General features: G+C 35.4%; 1 protein-coding gene across 2 annotated transcripts; it reads right to left on the reverse strand.

Annotated features, from left to right (window-relative positions):
- Positions 1 to 440: 440 nt before the first annotated feature.
- LOC108223750 (E3 SUMO-protein ligase SIZ1) lies at positions 441 to 17,578 on the reverse strand. Of its 2 annotated transcripts, none has more exons than XM_017398153.2 (17): positions 17,442 to 17,578; positions 17,089 to 17,223; positions 16,850 to 16,930; positions 15,949 to 15,991; positions 12,340 to 12,397; positions 10,355 to 10,511; positions 9,072 to 9,205; positions 8,016 to 8,084; positions 7,041 to 7,128; positions 6,883 to 6,958; positions 6,650 to 6,723; positions 6,337 to 6,444; positions 4,437 to 4,598; positions 3,206 to 3,310; positions 3,032 to 3,112; positions 1,803 to 2,952; positions 441 to 913 (listed from the first exon to the last, which is right to left on the reverse strand). In XM_017398153.2, exons 2-17 carry the CDS (start codon positions 17,110 to 17,112, stop codon positions 744 to 746), a joined length of 2,580 nt encoding a protein of 859 aa, XP_017253642.1. In that variant the 5' UTR covers positions 17,113 to 17,223; positions 17,442 to 17,578; the 3' UTR covers positions 441 to 743. The 2 variants fall into 2 exon arrangements, with proteins under 2 accessions (XP_017253642.1, XP_017253641.1); XM_017398152.2 differs by having other exon boundaries at positions 12,340 to 12,400.
- Positions 17,579 to 17,873: the final 295 nt, after the last annotated feature.

The raw sequence follows: 17,873 nt of genomic DNA on the forward strand, positions 1-17,873 counted from the left end.
TTGTATACATACAAATGTGTTCAGTAAAATAGACATCTTAAAATGACATTTTTGAGAGACATTTCACATTTTCGATCTGTAGAAGATACCGAAGTCCCCCGAATGCATGCAAAGTGGTTCTCATTTGAAGCTCAGCAAATAATGTACTAAAACTAAAGAGTGATAACTGAAATTTTCAACCGAAAGAAGAGGACTCATTGTAGTGTCTACAATGTAAACTGGATCATGAAAAGGGAGTAACAAGAGTGCTGAGGTTACATAGGGGGTGTTTATGTTTTGCTTAAAAACATTTAGTACTTAAAGGGATCTAACATATAATAATATATAAACAATCCCATACTTAGATTTCTTTGAGAATGCCTCAAATGAAAAACCAGCTAGCATGAATAAAAGGAAAAGGAGAATTTTTGTGACTCGACCTGCAGAGGTGTAAGCACGGAGATAACAAGATACCTGTACATATACAAAATTAAAAAGATTAAATAGGTTAAAAGCTCACAATAAAATACATTTGCTTGGGCTCTACCTATCTTGATAACTGCAGATATTTTCATAGTTCTACTTTGCCCAATTCCTTTTCAGGCCTCTCATTGACAAATTTAAAATCTTTTCAGGCTTGAACATTACAAGTCATCGGACAGTCCAACTGCTAACTCTAGTTATATCACAATATTAGCAGCCCAGGGGTTGTAACATATCAAAAGGCAGCGGTGAGAAAATTTGTTGCACATTGACAGAGCGCTTTACTCGGATTCCGACTCAACAGAATGATAGAGTCTCTGTCTTACAGAACGCCGTTGTCGAGGAAATGTGAATGGGTCACCTGATTCTTGCCTACTTGTCTTTGCGGGCGTACTGCCATTTGTAGGGAGGTTAGAAGATCTATTGTCATTCGTATCAGAAAGCAAAGAGGCTGCAGAAACATACGGGAAAAATTAGAAACATGCATGTCTCAAATTTTTGTAGGGAGTGGGAAAGATGGAAGTTAAGCTAAACAGTATCATAGGAATATAGGATGCGAAATGATATTAACATTAGATAATGAAAAAAAAATTATACCTAAATAACATACAAGTTCACCTATTTATCCAAAAATTATTCAGAAGAATACAGAATATCTGGAAAAGACTTGATGAAAAGTTTAATTTTGACCCATCTTCAAACAAAATATTAGCAGTGACAAATACATTTTTCGTAGGCTACCATTTGGGGTGTAAGCGAATCAAACCAAAGAGGCACACACTGCCAAGCTCGTTGAGCTCGACTTAAAACATTTGGGATCGAGTTCTGGACCAAGCCTTGAATTTCAAGCTTGAAACTCATCTCATCAATAGTTTGTAATGTTCGAACTAGGGTCAAAAGCTCATGATACAAGAACCATGTGAAGTGAAGCTCAAGCTCGGCTCGATAAAGTATTCGAATCCAGCTCGAGTTCGCTAGATTATTTACTAATATTCTTTAAACTCAGGTGACTGCCTGAGGGTGACTTCAGGGCCAGCAACCCCCCGACCCCCACCCACACACAGATATATAATAGAAGCTCGATAAAGCTCATGACGCGAGAAACAAGTAAAGTGAAGCTCAAACTCGGCTCGATAAAGTATTCGAATAGCTGGAGCTCGAGTTCGGCTAGATTATTATCTAACCAAATTCAAATATTTTAAGAAAGGAAGTGAAGGGCTTACAAACATATTTGACTCGTTTTATAGCACATACAGTAGCTGTTTATAGCACATACAAAATCCAGGAGAACAAACAAAACACAGAAAAGTAACCAAGATGACAAATAAAAAAGCCCATACCTGTGTTGGCCAATGAAGCCAAAGCACCTTCTTTAGAGTGTAACTGCTTCTGTGAACTTGATCCAATTACAGGTGGAGGTTCATCATAAACTCTGCCGCGACAATTCCCTACCCTCAGGGAAATCCAATCCTCAGTAGGAATATTATTGGACATTATTGGTTGGTCATTCATACCAGCCTGTACTGCCGAATCTGCAGGCCTTGAACTATGCAATTGAAGAGAAGGATCATCGTTACCAAACACTAAAGGATTATCGACCAGGCTATCATTTAAATCAGCTCTAGAATTATGAAGAGAAGAGTCGGGGAGAATAGAAGATGAACCCGATGCAGTTTCAGCATTCAGTGAGTAGCAATCCATCATTGGAAGCGAATCACGCGGCAGATCAAGCATGGCATCTGAGATATCTGGTTCAGGTCCAAATAACTGATCAGCAGAGAGTAAAGGCAGCCCGAATTCATCGTCATTATTACTGAAATATCCCAGATGTGAACCTCCGTCAGGGCCAAGGGCAGAATTTTCGAGATAAGAATCAGGAACTGCCTGTGCAGGAATTTCATATGTAAATCCAGCATTTGTCCCGGTGCTCTTAGATATTGGGACAGAAGAGATAATGGGTTCGTTTTCTTCTTCCGAATCACTGAGGATAATAACATCTGCATCCCCTGCTGGTGCATTCTGAATTTGGCCTGTGAATTCATATATTGGCCCAACATTGGCAGGAACAGAGTCTAGCTCAATTCCATTATTTGTCGAGCCCCCTTCCTGATTAACACTGGCATCTTCACCATCCCTACCACTACCAGTGATACTGCTGCTCATAATAATATGACCAATGTTTTCTATGTTATCTTGTCGTCTACTCACAGAGGAGTCATTAGTTTTGCTGACTTCCCAGATGCCATTTTTGTTCTTCTTGATTCCAAGCTTTAAACCAATATGGCCTCCTGAAGGGCATTCCTCTTTGACTTGTTTAATTATTTCAGACTTAGAGATAGCTTCCTCAACTGTCTCCAGGCAGAGACTGCCGTCAGGAAAGTGCCATTGTTTAAGATCCCCAAGACACCTTCGGTCATTTACTGGCTTCACACGCCAAGAACCATCAGGCTTCACTTCAATCTCTGTTACCTCTTCTCCACAAGTTTGCATCTTCAATCAGGAAAAACAAACATTACAATGATGTGTTACAAATTATAACCTAACACATTCAGGCAGAGTACTGATTTACCTTTGAAGTAATGCGATTAAAATATGGGTCAATAATGATATTCTCCAGAGAATAATTCTTAAGACAAATGGGGCATTGCCACTGCAGACATAAAATGCTTGCTTAATTAACCACTACTAACATAAGAGACAACTGACCTGAGAATATAGAATATTATAACTCATATATGCTTGCCTTTCTAGTTCGTTGGTTCATTTCCACAAAAACATTCAGATCAAAGCATCCCATGTGCAAACAAGGTTTAAATCTTCCGGCGACCTTCATCCTTAAGCCACTCATCTGTGCCACATGCATCAATCAATGTGAGACGTTACGTAATACATCACAGTTATGGAATAACTTAAACAAAGACCCCTTGTTATTCTTAGCAAAAAGAACCCCTTGTTATTCTCAGTAAAAAGGACCCCTTGCTGCAATAATTTATTTTCACTGCACACTTATACCAAATGTAGACATTATTTTCATGCATGTTAAAATGAGTGCTATAAAGCGGTTAAAATGTGCAGATGTATAGAATTCATAATAATAACTAATACAGTAGAAATTTCCGGAACAATGACATATTCCAGCTGCTGGCAAAGTTTTAGATGAATATAAACAATCACGAGGAAATTAAGGGCCATTCCCCATCCATTAGCATTCAGGTAATATTGTAAAAATATATATCATAAATAGGAAATAGGAAAGCGGCACATGACGAAAGTGACTTAATATTTTAATGCAACTAGAATATTCTAAACACATTTAACAAGCACCCTTCCGTTCTAGCATTTTAGGTAAGCATAAACAGAGTGTTTCACAACTCACATATTTATGTCATAATATACCTCACAAATATTTATAAACACAAACAGAATAAGGCTAACTGTACAAATCAAGGATTGACATTTTAATCCAGGAACTAAAGTGTATGCATATATACTATGTTGCCCCAACTTTTACTTTCACGTCGTGTAGCCATGCTACAGACTCAAACTCGAAAGTGGGTATGGACCCTTAGTCTCTTTATTTTAAGCGAAAAGCATGCCATAATTATCAAAATATAAATATAAAAGAAGCAAAACAATGGTTACACAATTATCGACAAAAAAACATTTCAGAGATACAGGGACATAACGAGGACACTTGTACAATTTATTATTAGTTGAAATTATACACAAGCACCTGGGCAAATTTTCCCTTAAGACTCTTTAATTCATAGTTACTCCATATGACGGCAGGAACTTTAGAGATCAAGGCATGAAACCTTTAAACAAAAGCAAATACAGAATAGCAAGTGTATCTGCCTCAATAAGAGGCTGTAATAAAAATAATGGAAATAAATATGAGAAAGGCGATCATAAGTACAAGCCCCGAAAACAACTTCTTACAGATTTAGCAAAAAGAAAAAACAAATACTACTTACAGGGCAGCACAGCTTCACCAGTATAGAATCAGCAACAACTTCAATATCACTGTCACTATCAGCATTCTCTGTGGCAGCTCCTCCACCAACGCATTGACGAACACGGGCAAGAGAATCCTCAAATCGCTCACCGTCACATTCCTTTGGAATCAGACTGAGAATCTGTTAAACCATTTAAGAAAAAAAATAAGATAAACACAAGATGCAGATAGACGGGCAGATGTCCACAAGAAAGAGCATTATCTACCACCGGAGCTAGAAAGCTCGAAGAATTCTGATTGTCGGCATTATGGCAACAAAAATTATGAGGGAAATGATTTGTTGAACATAATATGCATACTAGTAGCAACATTGAATTTATATAGTAATATAATATATATGAAGCGGTACTGGAACGGAAAGTGCATATATTGGCAAGAAATGAAACCACAACCAAAGAATCACTGCCAGAGCAGAATAAAACAATCAGCAGTCGCTTAGCAAAAATAAAAATAAAATTCAACAGTCAGACATTGACGATTTATAAAGGACATCAAAAGTTGTAAAACGTTGCCAAATACGATGACAAGCATAACCATCATATGCAAGTACCAATATGTATGAGTGCAAAGTACTAGCTATGAGGTGGCTCCCCAGGCCACTCCCATATGCTGCAGCTTCCAATACTTCGAAAATGATATGCTAATCCATACAAATTAAGAGATGTTTTTTATACATAAATAATATGTTAATATTGTTAACCTGCTGACAAGCATCCTATGGGCAACTTGGAGAGTGTTAAATGATCCCACATCTACTGGTTATCCTATGGGCTAACTTGTGGGGTTAAGATCAGCCAAGTAGGCTCCCAGTCCCATATCAGCCTAGGTAAAGCCGTCAGCCGCTACTTGAAATGGATCTGATAAGCGAATCGGGCGATTGCTGGTTTATACATCATCTTTATTCAAGGGCCAAGGAGCTAAGTGCAAAAAAAGTCCTCATCTCACGAGTCAAATTTTTGGGGTTAACATAGACTCAATAACACCATAACAAAGAGGCTTGATGCCACGTGAACTTTTGAATGAGAGATTAACGCTAATAATCTTCCCAATCTCAGAAGATCACTGCATGCAAGCCTACACATCACTTCTGTGGACTGTGACATATAGGCAAGGTAACTTCGGGGACAGCTAGATGACATACTGGTAGTTATTTGTACAACCTGACGGCATATAACAGCACATCAAATATACAATATATGATAACACTGTTCCCTCTATTCCAAAACCGATGGTCCTGGTTACATTGCCAGCCATATAAATTTATATGGATTTATCTCATTCCAAATAGTTCTAATCTACTTGAAAACAACTCTTGCACTTGGCCTATTATGTCAATTTCACATGAGTACATGAGTACGTATATTAAATGTACTCGAACTTTGGCTGAAATACCACTCATTTATCTCAGCTAATTATATGAGAATTTTACCATCAAATTCGTGTTTGAATGACTAAGACTGTATTCCACATGTTTGACCAGACCCAGACTAACATTAGTTAAAAAATGATGGAAACGCCCGTATGAAGTTAACTAACAAGAAGCGCAGTAATGTAGTAAAGTGTGAAGTTTGGTTTGCAAGTGATGGTTTCAAAGGTGAAGTATTAAAAGGAATATGTTGGAAAAAAATACAAATACACAATCTAAGTAGCTTTTTAAAACTTGCAATTTTGGTATTGCATCTGAGAGTTTGTAATGAGGACACATAGAACTAATATGTTTCCAACATCTTGTATCACTTAAAGCATTAGGTACTTAATGAATATAATGATTATACACGCCGAGCCCAATTCTTCTAGCTGAACACTTTATGCATGGAGCTGCAATGAACTTTTCACATTTATGAAAGAGACAAGCCTACCTGTTGAACCGTACGTCTCCTTGCAATTCTGACGCCCATACAAAACAGTCGAGCGTCACATCCTGTTAAGGAAATCTTATTAACTCCGTCTTTGGTGCAAGGAGTTATCTGGCAGAAAAAGAAGTCGCTAACATAGTTAAAAAAAGGAGTTGCACGTTGTTGTCCAAGGAAGTTAAAATGATTGTGATGTATTGAGGGCAAGCACTGCTCTCACTGATGAAACAAAGGCCAATACACAAAGGAATGGCACACCCAGCAATTATGGGAATTATAGGATCCAAGATTATGCAATATGAAAAGGTGGAAAACTTACAACAGGGCCATCATCACGACCATTGGCCCCTAACAATTGCGAGCCTGGTCTATTTATTACTCGCACGGGCACACCTATTAGGCCATGAAGAACGAAGAATTACTGAGAAGATAGCAATAAGGTGTAGAAATAATGACACATTTAAGCCCACATATACAAATACTTCAGCTATAAGTAGGCTGTTTAAGGAAAACATCAAACAACAGGACTTATGAAGTTTGCAGAGTCCATACCATTAACCTGCAGATCTGCATATTGTGGCCATTGAAGTCTAAATGAAACCTTGTCATTAAGAAGAATACACCATGCCTACAAATTGATGACAACTACCATAAGAAAATGGATTAATACAAAAACAGATATCTTGAGTAAGTTGGCAAGAAAGATCAACCTGAACATCATACTCTGGCTTTGCCAACAAGTCTTTGTCCGCTCTTGTGAGTTGAAATGTTTTTTCAATGCTCTGAACTGGATTGGTACTGAAAAATCATTTTAGCAGTTGGATCATAGGGTAAATCAATCTCATGTTCACCATCACTAAGCAATTATGCAGAGAAGATACTCAAATGTAACGACCAGAAAGATGATCCTTAGATGACCAGACATGTCTTTGTCAAACAAAATCTTTACAGAACAATATATATTATCGTTATCCCTCAGTACGGAAATAAATATTTGAAAAATACATTTGTCTTGATCGTTCCCTGGTACTGAAGTTTTTCTTTTGACACATGGAAAATTGCTTCTGAAATGACTCTTATACTTATACATGATTATTTTTTTGTTACTGAAAAAAATTGTTTTAACTGTGCAACTTGCAAAGTCAATAATCTCATCAGGTTACAAGTCAACAAATCAAAAAAAAGATCATCTACAAACAAAGCAGCATCTATACGTTTAGGTTTGCGCTTCTAATCATTGACAATACATTTTTAAGGTATGTTACTTGGTTTTCAATGCATTACTTGGTACATAAATAGAGAGTGAGGATTTCAACTTATAACCTTCATTAACGGAGGAGGGGGGAAGGAGCACTGTTACTAAACTATTCTAAAGACATATATGCAACAACGCTACTCCCTAGTACAAGCACAAAAAAAGTATCGACTACGGCACAAAAAAACGCATGTCTGTCATTTTATTGAGTGTTTACAAGTCTTTAATAGTGGAGGTAATAAAGATTACTTGAGTTTAAGATGAATTAGTAGATTTCTTTCTGTCGTTGCTTTTTGGAACTCCTTAGTCCTTACATTAACGAATCCCCTCCGGCAAGTCATACCGAATAAATCACAGGTCTTCACAATAGAAGTACACTATACATGATGCAATAACACATGAAACTATTAACAAGAAATAATTTGCTCACCCGTCAGTTGGAAAATTTGAAGTATTCAATTTCACAGGATATAAAGGATGTGCAACTGTCACCCAGAATCTGCAAGGAAAATTATTCATAAGATCACAACTGATGGTATTTGTTGCCTTGAAATAGGAGTACGAAGAAAGACTGGTCTGCCCAAGTTAGGTGACAACCAGCATAAAACTCTCCTTGTGACCTGGACATCTAAAAGAAGTGTCACAAGACGAAGTCAACAGATGTAGGCACATATCATCCTGATATTTTTTTTCCTCAATCTGTCGTATTTTGTATTTTTGTTGGATGACATTAACATAATTAATGAGATTACAGCAGAAACTAACTCTAAGATGTTAATGTGGAAACAATATAAATTCAAGTACTGCACATTTAGTCAGTAAAACATACAAAATCTAAGTTCACCTAAGCAAGAAAATCAACATCATTTTGTGAATGATATACATAATACATGTGCATGAGATGAATGTTTTCTTAGAAATATTGGAATTCATTAGTCTTGATAGACTGTGAAATAAATCAGGGTGTTCAACACTACTGAAATCTAATCCAAGTGAAAGAGAACATTTTCTAGAACATCAAAATATACTCTCATCATTGTACTATTAATTATTCAGAATATAAATGGATTAGTTGAAAAGAATGGGACAAAAAAATTTCCCCTCGCATCAAGAACCTTCCCCATTAAAACTGACAGATAAAAATCAATACTCAATAGTTACTTATATTATACTGTTAGAATTGCACAAGGCTTCAAGATACTGTAGATCCCTACAGATACAGAAAAGAAAGCCAACAAGACACAACTAAATTAATACACAACATAAACAGAAATGCAAAATCTGACAAATTAACAATAAAATTAAGCATATACAACTTTGAAGAAATCCAATATTAGGTTAGACAAGTCAATTAAAAAATACAGTAAATTACAGCCAAATCAGTATAAAATCCACATAAAAATTGTCAGATTTATATACCTGGAAAGTGGCAACCATAATTTAACACACACACACGCACATATCAAAGTCTATTTAATTCACTTACGGGTCCGCACGACTTAGTCTACAGAGTTCACAGTAGAAGGTCTCTGGTGGAACTGGTACAACACCTTCCATAGATTTCTCCGGAATAATGACGCAGCCTAGATGCTGCCATATATTGCATCTTGAGTCCACACACTGCAAAAAAAAGTACACTGGATCAAGAGAGGCATAACCGTAGAAGACAAAAGAATACAGATCATGTGTGCTTGGCAGAGCTGCTGGCTAGCACAGCAGACAATACATCCCCGTGAGACGATAAAATAAGTACCAATAATCATCATGCTCTAATAAATACCTGGTAATTTAAATTAATGTAGTATAGATTAAAAGTTCTACACAGTGGCCGCATCAGGAACTGTTAGGGAAGATCTAGCCCACATCAGGAAGGTTTAGAAAAGGTCCGTTAGAAACCCACGCAAAGTTACTCTGATTTTAAAGGATACTGCATCCAGAGGATGGACACCATGCCAAACATTGTCTCACATTCCAGTATATAGTACTACTATAAAATACCAATCCAACAAGATCCCCCCCCCCCCTCTCCCACAACCATCTTTGCTTTCTGCCACCAATAGGTAATTTGGAACAAATCTAGCTGAAGTCATCCTCATAGAAGTTGGAAACTATGCACTGCACAAAATCCTTCCCCTCAAATAAAAAATCCTGATCATTTACCAGATTCTCATTGAAAGATCATGAACTTGTTAAAAACTACAAGGACCATCCAAAAAGTCACTTATGATTCCATGGTCATTTAGTAGATTCTCACTGAAAGATCATGAACTTGTTGCAAACTACACGACCATCCAAAAGTCACTTACAATTCCATGATTCCCTTCTTTGGTCCCAACAAAAGATTCTCATTTCCAAAAAGCTCAAGGATAACCACCAAGTCTTTGTAATTATTTCTTATTCTTTTAAAGAAATTCTTGAACAAAAAAGAAAGTAACAGGGAAGAATAGCCACTCACATTAAGAGAGCTCAAGTGTAAGACAATCAGATTTCTACCAGTATAATAACTGTCAATGACCATTGTACATAATTCTTATCGATTCACAAATCAGAGGACCAACATGTCCAAGTCAGCTCATACATGGCTGAAGAGAGACAAAGATGAAAGCTATGTTACCATCGTCCAAGTAAAATTCACAAAAAAAGTAATGGAGAAAGACATTCTAACACATGTGTTCTGTCTGACTGTGTTTGTGTATATACATACACATCAATAGTAACCATAGGAGAGCGGGTTAATAGTAAAATAGAACAAGAAACTATTTATGTAACCTGAATCAATGAATTCCGCAATGAGCTACCACAGGGACAGCGAATCTTCTCTATCTGATGATTATCCTCAGGTTCTTTACGCTTCACACTACTGCTATCCGAAATAGCCGTCCCTTTCGACTCTAAATCGGTTGTTGCACTAGACACCTGCATTTTTCTGGGGAAAGCACCAAAAGTAGTACAATGACATTAAAATATTATAGCAAATAAATAGATGTGTATCCAATAATTATATGAAGAAAAAAAATCAAATCTGAAGGAACGTAAAAACAAACAAGATACTGCTATGAAAAGCTTTGACATCCACAAATCCATTTCAAAGGGAAGTGGAGATAAAAACCTATAAGCAAGCAGAGATCTACTAGATCCCCAAAGATTTCGGTAACCAGGTAAACCACCTTATACAATAACTAAGCTGTTGCCATTGAACATTCAATCATTTACTTTAGAAGGAAGGCAACAGACTACTGTGCAATTAGCAAAATCTTATCACACGGATCTGCTTTGTTTGAACACAATTAGCAGCAATTACTGATTTATTGTGCTACTTCACCACAAAATTAATTTCCAAGATTCTTTGTAATATGTTATACGAGACCAAGTCCCCAAATCAACAAGAATGGTAATCTGGGGAATTGCGTTTATATATAAAGGGAGATTGTGCATAAGACCATAGTTGTTAAAAGCTCGCTTAAGCCCAAAGCGGAGTGAAGCCCATTTTTTGGGCTTCATTTTAAAAAAAAAGTGAAGCTCGTTTCAATAAGTGAAGCTTAACTCAAAAAGCCCAACAGTGAAAAGGCCCACAAAAAGCGGGCTTCTGTAAAGAAGCATAAAATAATTAAACATTTACTAACCTTCCTAGGTACAAACTATATTACCATATGGGCTTGGCCTAATATGACTTTTGTAAGAAAAATAGTGACTTTTTGTGCCTCATATACATCAAAGCCGCCAAGAAACTAGGGTTTCTCAAAGAAGAAGAAAAAGAGAAGAAGACTCCGTTGTCGCTCCTTTAATTCACAATCAACTTTAGGAGTACCATGAAATATTATCATCTAGTAGGCGTCCAGTTGATGAAGATGATAAGTATTTAAAGGATATTGAAGCTTTGGAGAAAGACCATCCAAATTTAGGCTAATAGGCTATGATGATAATTTTGAGATATCTTGCGAGGAGGAGGATGCCTAAATATCTTAACTTAGTTCCACTATTATAAGTATTTCTAATATTGACTTTAAGCTTTTTGAACTACTATGGGTTCAATTATGTTAAAATATCTATTATCCTCCAAATATATATTAATTCAAATATTTTGTGCGCTTCGCTTTTCGTTTTTCGCTTAAGCCCCAGGACCCCCTTTGTGCTGCGGTGCGCTTTTTGCTTTTCACAACTATGGAAGGCCAAAGCTAAATCAGACACAAAAGCTTTTACAGACAAGAAGACAAATACAATACTCCGAATTTAAGCTAGGAGGATGTGACTTCATAAAATGAAGTGAGACCCTTATGTCAAATGCAGACAGGAGCTAGTATTATAATTATTGCCACCTTACTAAGTCAAGACCAGCCTATTTCTAGTGGTAGAACTTCCCGATCGTAACTGTACTCCTGGAACTTATTGCACCAGAGGCTTTCATGGACGCATTGCTAATAGTAGCAAAAAATTATGCTATCTATATTTTCTTTATTTCACTATCTCAACCATTTATTCGCTTTCCACAGAAATAATATAACCTACTATATAAACTAAATAAACCAGATCACTACCCTTAATTTATTGCATAACAAAACAATCAATGTTGTGTACTAGCAATTATAATCAGTTTTGTCTTCTTGCCAAACAATTTAAGCTGGACAGTAAGCATCATGTTTACATATATAACAAACAACCACATAATAGAAGTATTGAAATAACCACAATTACAGAAACATCAAAGCATTGTGCAGCAGACTAATGTTGTCGTCATGTTTTTAACATATGCACACCTGTAAGTGTCATCTATAAGTTTTGTTACCACCTCCTTCCTGGCCAGCATTCCGGGAACTGCTATTGGCAAACAAAACCAGATTCAAACGAGTACTATAAAGGTCTAAACCTTGAACATTGAATGATTAACACATTAGACTACTAAAGAGGAATTCTAAATTTTTTAAAAGCTACAATAGAAAATAACAACAACAGCTACTTATTTGAAGGTTATCAAGAGTCCACATATATTATAATTTTATGTCATAAAAGTATCTTTGTCTTCACACATCATACATGTAGTTATCTACTCATCTCTCCCTTTTAGTCTAAATTCTAATTCTTTTAAATATATATAGCATGAAGGATGAAGGGAGGAGTTCTGTAGGTGGGAAATTATTTTATCAAAGTGGAAATAATTGGTTGACATGAATGTCAAAAGAAAATTCAGATTAGAGGTAAAATCTAATCCCCGAAGCTTTGTTCAACATGGAATATAAGTAACCATGCCGACCAAATTTTATGTTGGGGTTGCAATACAAGGAATGCGGATGTAGGAAGTAGGAACATCAACAAAGAAACAAATTTTTTTGATCAGTCAAAAACTCTGGCAATTGGATCCCAGCCGATTCACTAACCCAAAAAAGAAATGAGTACTAAAAGGTAGAGTCAACTTAAGAGAACTAGAAAGAGAATGGAGAGAACTAAGATTCTAAAAGTAATTCTGATGCAAAAAGTATTTACTTCCATACAATATGTAACATCCCACATCGATTAGTTAAAGAGTATTTGAGCCCTTTATAAGTACAAGCAAATAACTAATGTATACCAATTTGCTAGCACTTTTGAGCCGACCTGTGGTGGGTTGTGGGTCCGGTATGCTTCTAGTTGTGGGCTTGGGATGTTATAAATGGTATCAGAGCTCTACCCGGCCGGAAGTGCAGAGGCACTGCCGGGTTTCGTAAGTTTGATTGTGGGCTCGACGAGGACGTCGAGCATATAAGAGGGGGTGTTTGTAACATCCCACATCGATTAGTTAAAGAGTATTTAAGCCCTTTATAAGTACAAGCAAATAAACCAATTTGCTAGCACTTTTGGACCGACCTGTGGTGGGTCGTGGTATATTCTAGTTGTGGGCTTCCTGACTTTATGGTTGTGCTTAGTATCTAATTTAAAGATAACGTGTTTGATATCCTAACATCGGATTGGTAACATTGATTTTAGATTAATAAGGAGTGACTTATAGCTACGTGTCTCATTTCGAGATTTCTTGATATTAGTGAGACACTTCGCAATTTAATTAAGGTACGGATTCTATTTCTTTCTAACCTTTTATTTAAATAATAAATATTTATTATATTTATTATCGTGACATCCTTAAAATCTCTTTTGTTAATGCACGCTACTCTTTTCACTTAGCCTTCATGTATTTAAGTTATTGTTGCCTTGGCTCAGATTTAATTGTTTCCCTTTGCACTATGATTGCATCATTGTACTTATTTGTTTCTTGAGTCGGCAACTTTTGTAATTGTTTGGGCTCTGAAACTTATCCGTGTGGGTAAGTCACGGACAATGTTCATATGGAGTTCGTAGTAAAGGTGAACTAGACACCAACTCGTATCGGTGACTTAAGCATACAAGCACGTTTCTGGGGTATGAGACGTGAGAAGATCATGATCGTTATTGTTTTGTGGAATGTTTTATCCATTTTTTATTTCTTCTTGTGGATATCCGAAGAATAAATCATTGTTCAGTATTTGCTCGGTGATTGGAGTTGAGCAATTACAGTTTTGTGTAAAACACCCGTATTGTGTCATTTATTCACCATTGAGCCTTATTTGTAGTCCATTGTTTATCTCGATTATTGTGACTAAAGGTACTTGTACCAATTTATTGTAATCATTGTTTCGAGATTATTGATACTCCTTGCACCTACATTACTTTTATATTCGTACTGGGCATTGGCTCACTCTCGTTTGTTTTCTTTTCGCAGGTAATCAGGGGTAGCGGGGAGAGTGATGAGTGACACCCACTCTAGTTGCTTTCTTTGTTAGGGGCTATATTAAGACTTTAGAGCTTATATTTATGTTGATTTATGACTTTGTTGGATTTATCATTTTGGAGTTTCAGACTTTATTATCCATTATGATTTTTGGTTTGTTAAATTATTATTATTTCCGAATGAATTTAGAATCATTTAATTGTTTGGCCCTATTATTAAAGTGGGGTGTTGCACAATATATCCAAATTTACATCTCAACTATCTTTGTTATATTAAATATTTATAATTAAAAAAAGATAGTTATTGGCTCTCTAAATAAGCCGCGATGCATTTGAATCTTTGGTTCGACAAAAATCAGTTCAAAATTGATTAAGTTCACGGAAGAGTTTAAGATTTGTTTAATAAACAAGCTGAGCTTAATCATAGAATATTTCGACTCAACAGCATCATAGAATATTTCGGCTCAACAGCTCGTGAACAGGCTTGATAAGGGAATGATCCTTGTCAATAAAAAGGATCATAGGAAATTTCAATAACTAGGCTTGTGAGCAAATTCGATTAGTCAGTGAACACTGAACATAAACAAACTTGATAATTAGTTTATGTGCTCTTCAATACAGGTTCGATTATTATAGACATTAATCTAGAAATTAAAATATATGTTGATATTATTAAGAAGTAATCTTATTAATTTATTTATATAATAGTATATGTTACACTGAAGACTATATGTAATAGACGAATTTAGCTAGTATACTATTAAGTTACACTTAGGTAACTCAGTTTGCAAATTTTATATTAAGTTTCAGTTACAAAAATTAAAATTAAAATTAACATCCTAAGCAAAAGAAAAAACAAACAAATCGCTCTATAATACTCTTTATAGTGACCTAGAATATTATAATATATTATAATTGCCTCTATTTCCAAATAATAGCAGAAGATCAATATATATATATATATATATATATATATATATATATATATATATACATATATATATATATATGTTAGTATTTTAATTTCGTGTTGCACATCACGATAAACCCTCGATAGTTAGGCCAAACAAGTTGAGTTACAATAATATAAGACCAGAATAATAACAAAGGAGACTAACAATTATACAGGTATAACTAAATCAAGGCCTGCTAACAAACTTCTCAAACAAATTGCCACATGTCAAAATATTTTAAATATTTTCGTTGCCACATCTCTCCTCAATTATACTATAAGCATTTCACTAATTCTCTTTCGCTGCTTTTCTCATCATCTTTTTTATTCCAATTCTTAAATTTTTTCAGCATATTATTTGCACATCTTAACTCATAGTATGTTCATTAAATTTAAACATTAATACTAAATATTTTTAGATTAACTATTTTATGGAAAAAAACAAGATAATAAGTTGATAACAATTATAGCTGTAAGAATTTAAACTATAACTAAAAGTAAAGAGCTACTACTTTAAAAACTATAACGTCAAGTACATTTTAAATAAACTATACTTGTTCAACTAAAATAAGATTTTACAAGTTATAACTCATAAAATGGCAACAAGACTTCTCATATAACTCAGAGTGACTTCTTATATAATGCATCACACAACTGATTTAAGAGAATGACTTACCTTGTTCGTCGGAGATAGTTGTCAATATCCTGTCAAGTAGGTCCTACAATATAAGCATGCAACAAATCAGAAGAATGATTTACCTTGACAATCCAAACACAATACATTACATGGACTAGAAATTTGTAAAAAATAAATTAATTAATTCCATGAATTTAATAAGCTAAGGATGGAACTAAAATAAGAAATAAGAAAGTACTCTACAATCTTCAATAGTTACTGAACAGATATCATTAAAATAGGACAAGTTTGACCCTGACCATGTAGCCCTTGGCACCCTTACACAGTTAAACTTCATAAGGACAAATATAGAAACTTCAAAGCCTTAATGAGCAATTGCGAATGTGAGCCTAATATTACACAGTTGAAGACCAAGCACTGGCATCTATCTAAAACTAACAAGTACAACTGATTATTTTATAAAAATTTTGAAACAGGTATCAGAGGCCAAACTGTGTGACTGGATACCATTTTATAGCAAACATAGCAATTTTGAGAATCTGTAAGTGTAAAAAAGAAAGAAACATGGAAGTCTCCTGAAGTTAACGATTCCAACTATTGCTGCTTACTATCACAATCAACCAGGTTCGTGTGGAGTCAACAAGGAGGTTTAAGTTGTGTTTACCTACTACCGATTCAGCTAGTATTATATTCAACCCCGAAAGTCCAGAACTACAAAGAGAGAGTTTATTTCCAAACCATGTTTATCTATCATTGTTGACAAGTACAAACAACAACAATGAGCTAGGGAGATAAATCAGTTAAAGCACAGAATGGTTAATATCACACAACCATTCAACAGAACCGTATGGTCCCATCAACTATATCAGCGAGAAATTTTCCTTAATCAACTTGTTGAGGAAAATGAAGGCAATATGAACAAAAATTTCAAACACCTAACCTGCTTCCTTCCTTGCTTGGATAAACCGAGATGCGTCAAAACATCCTTGAGCTCTTTTACCCGAAAATATGCTAATTTATCCTGCAGCAGAGAAAACTAATCAAAATAGCTTAAAAGAAATGTGCAAACAAGCAATTACAATTAATAATCATAACTATAACGAATAAAATGAGCACAGGCTCGAGCATTTCACTTCCATGCAATAAAACATAAAAATGACCAAAACGAGGGAACAATACCTTGGAACTTAACTCGAAATCCATATCCGTTTCGAAAATGCGAAAAAAAAAAGCCCCTTGCCTCCGCCCAACCGGATTACAATCGGCAACCAATCCAATCAAAACAGGCAATCACCGCTCCGAAACATAATCAATCTAATCAACAAACAATCAAACCGCAAAACAAACGCTGATCAAAACCAACATTCACACCAATGCAAACAAAAACACACACAAACACACACCACTTCCCTTGGAACATAATCATTACATTACATACATATATGTGTAACAGCAATTAATGAATTACAGCGAGAGTGTGCTTATATGTATATAAATATATGAATGTAGAGTCGGTTAAGGTGGGAGCTTACTGATGAGTGCGTGGCGTGTCGCTTGGAGGGTTTTACAAGTGAAATAAGAATATATATGTTGGCGAGGTTTTGCTGCTGCGAAACGGACGTGCGGGCGATTATAAAATAGGGTTTAATGTAGGCAACCACATCCGGGTTCTGATTGTCTGTTTGCTATGCTGTGTGTATCTTTAGCGTAGATTAAAATTTTGGAATTTGTTCAAAATTCTCCTAAGATAGAAAGACAATTTAAATTTATTACTATCAAAAAAACAAAACGGCCCCGAGTGCTGGTTTGTCCGGTTTAAATCTTCGTGCCACCGGTCTTATGATATTTTTTTGGATTTATATTATATTTTATTTTGTAGTGCAATCTTAAATATTTTTTGTCATTTTAGTAACCATATTAACTGATTATTAGTAAAAGAATAATAATATTTTAATAAGTAGCCG

The sequence above is a fragment of the Daucus carota genome, chromosome 5 (genome assembly GCF_001625215.2).
Source record: "Daucus carota subsp. sativus chromosome 5, DH1 v3.0, whole genome shotgun sequence".
In the NCBI taxonomy this organism is placed as follows: Eukaryota; Viridiplantae; Streptophyta; class Magnoliopsida; order Apiales; family Apiaceae; genus Daucus; species Daucus carota.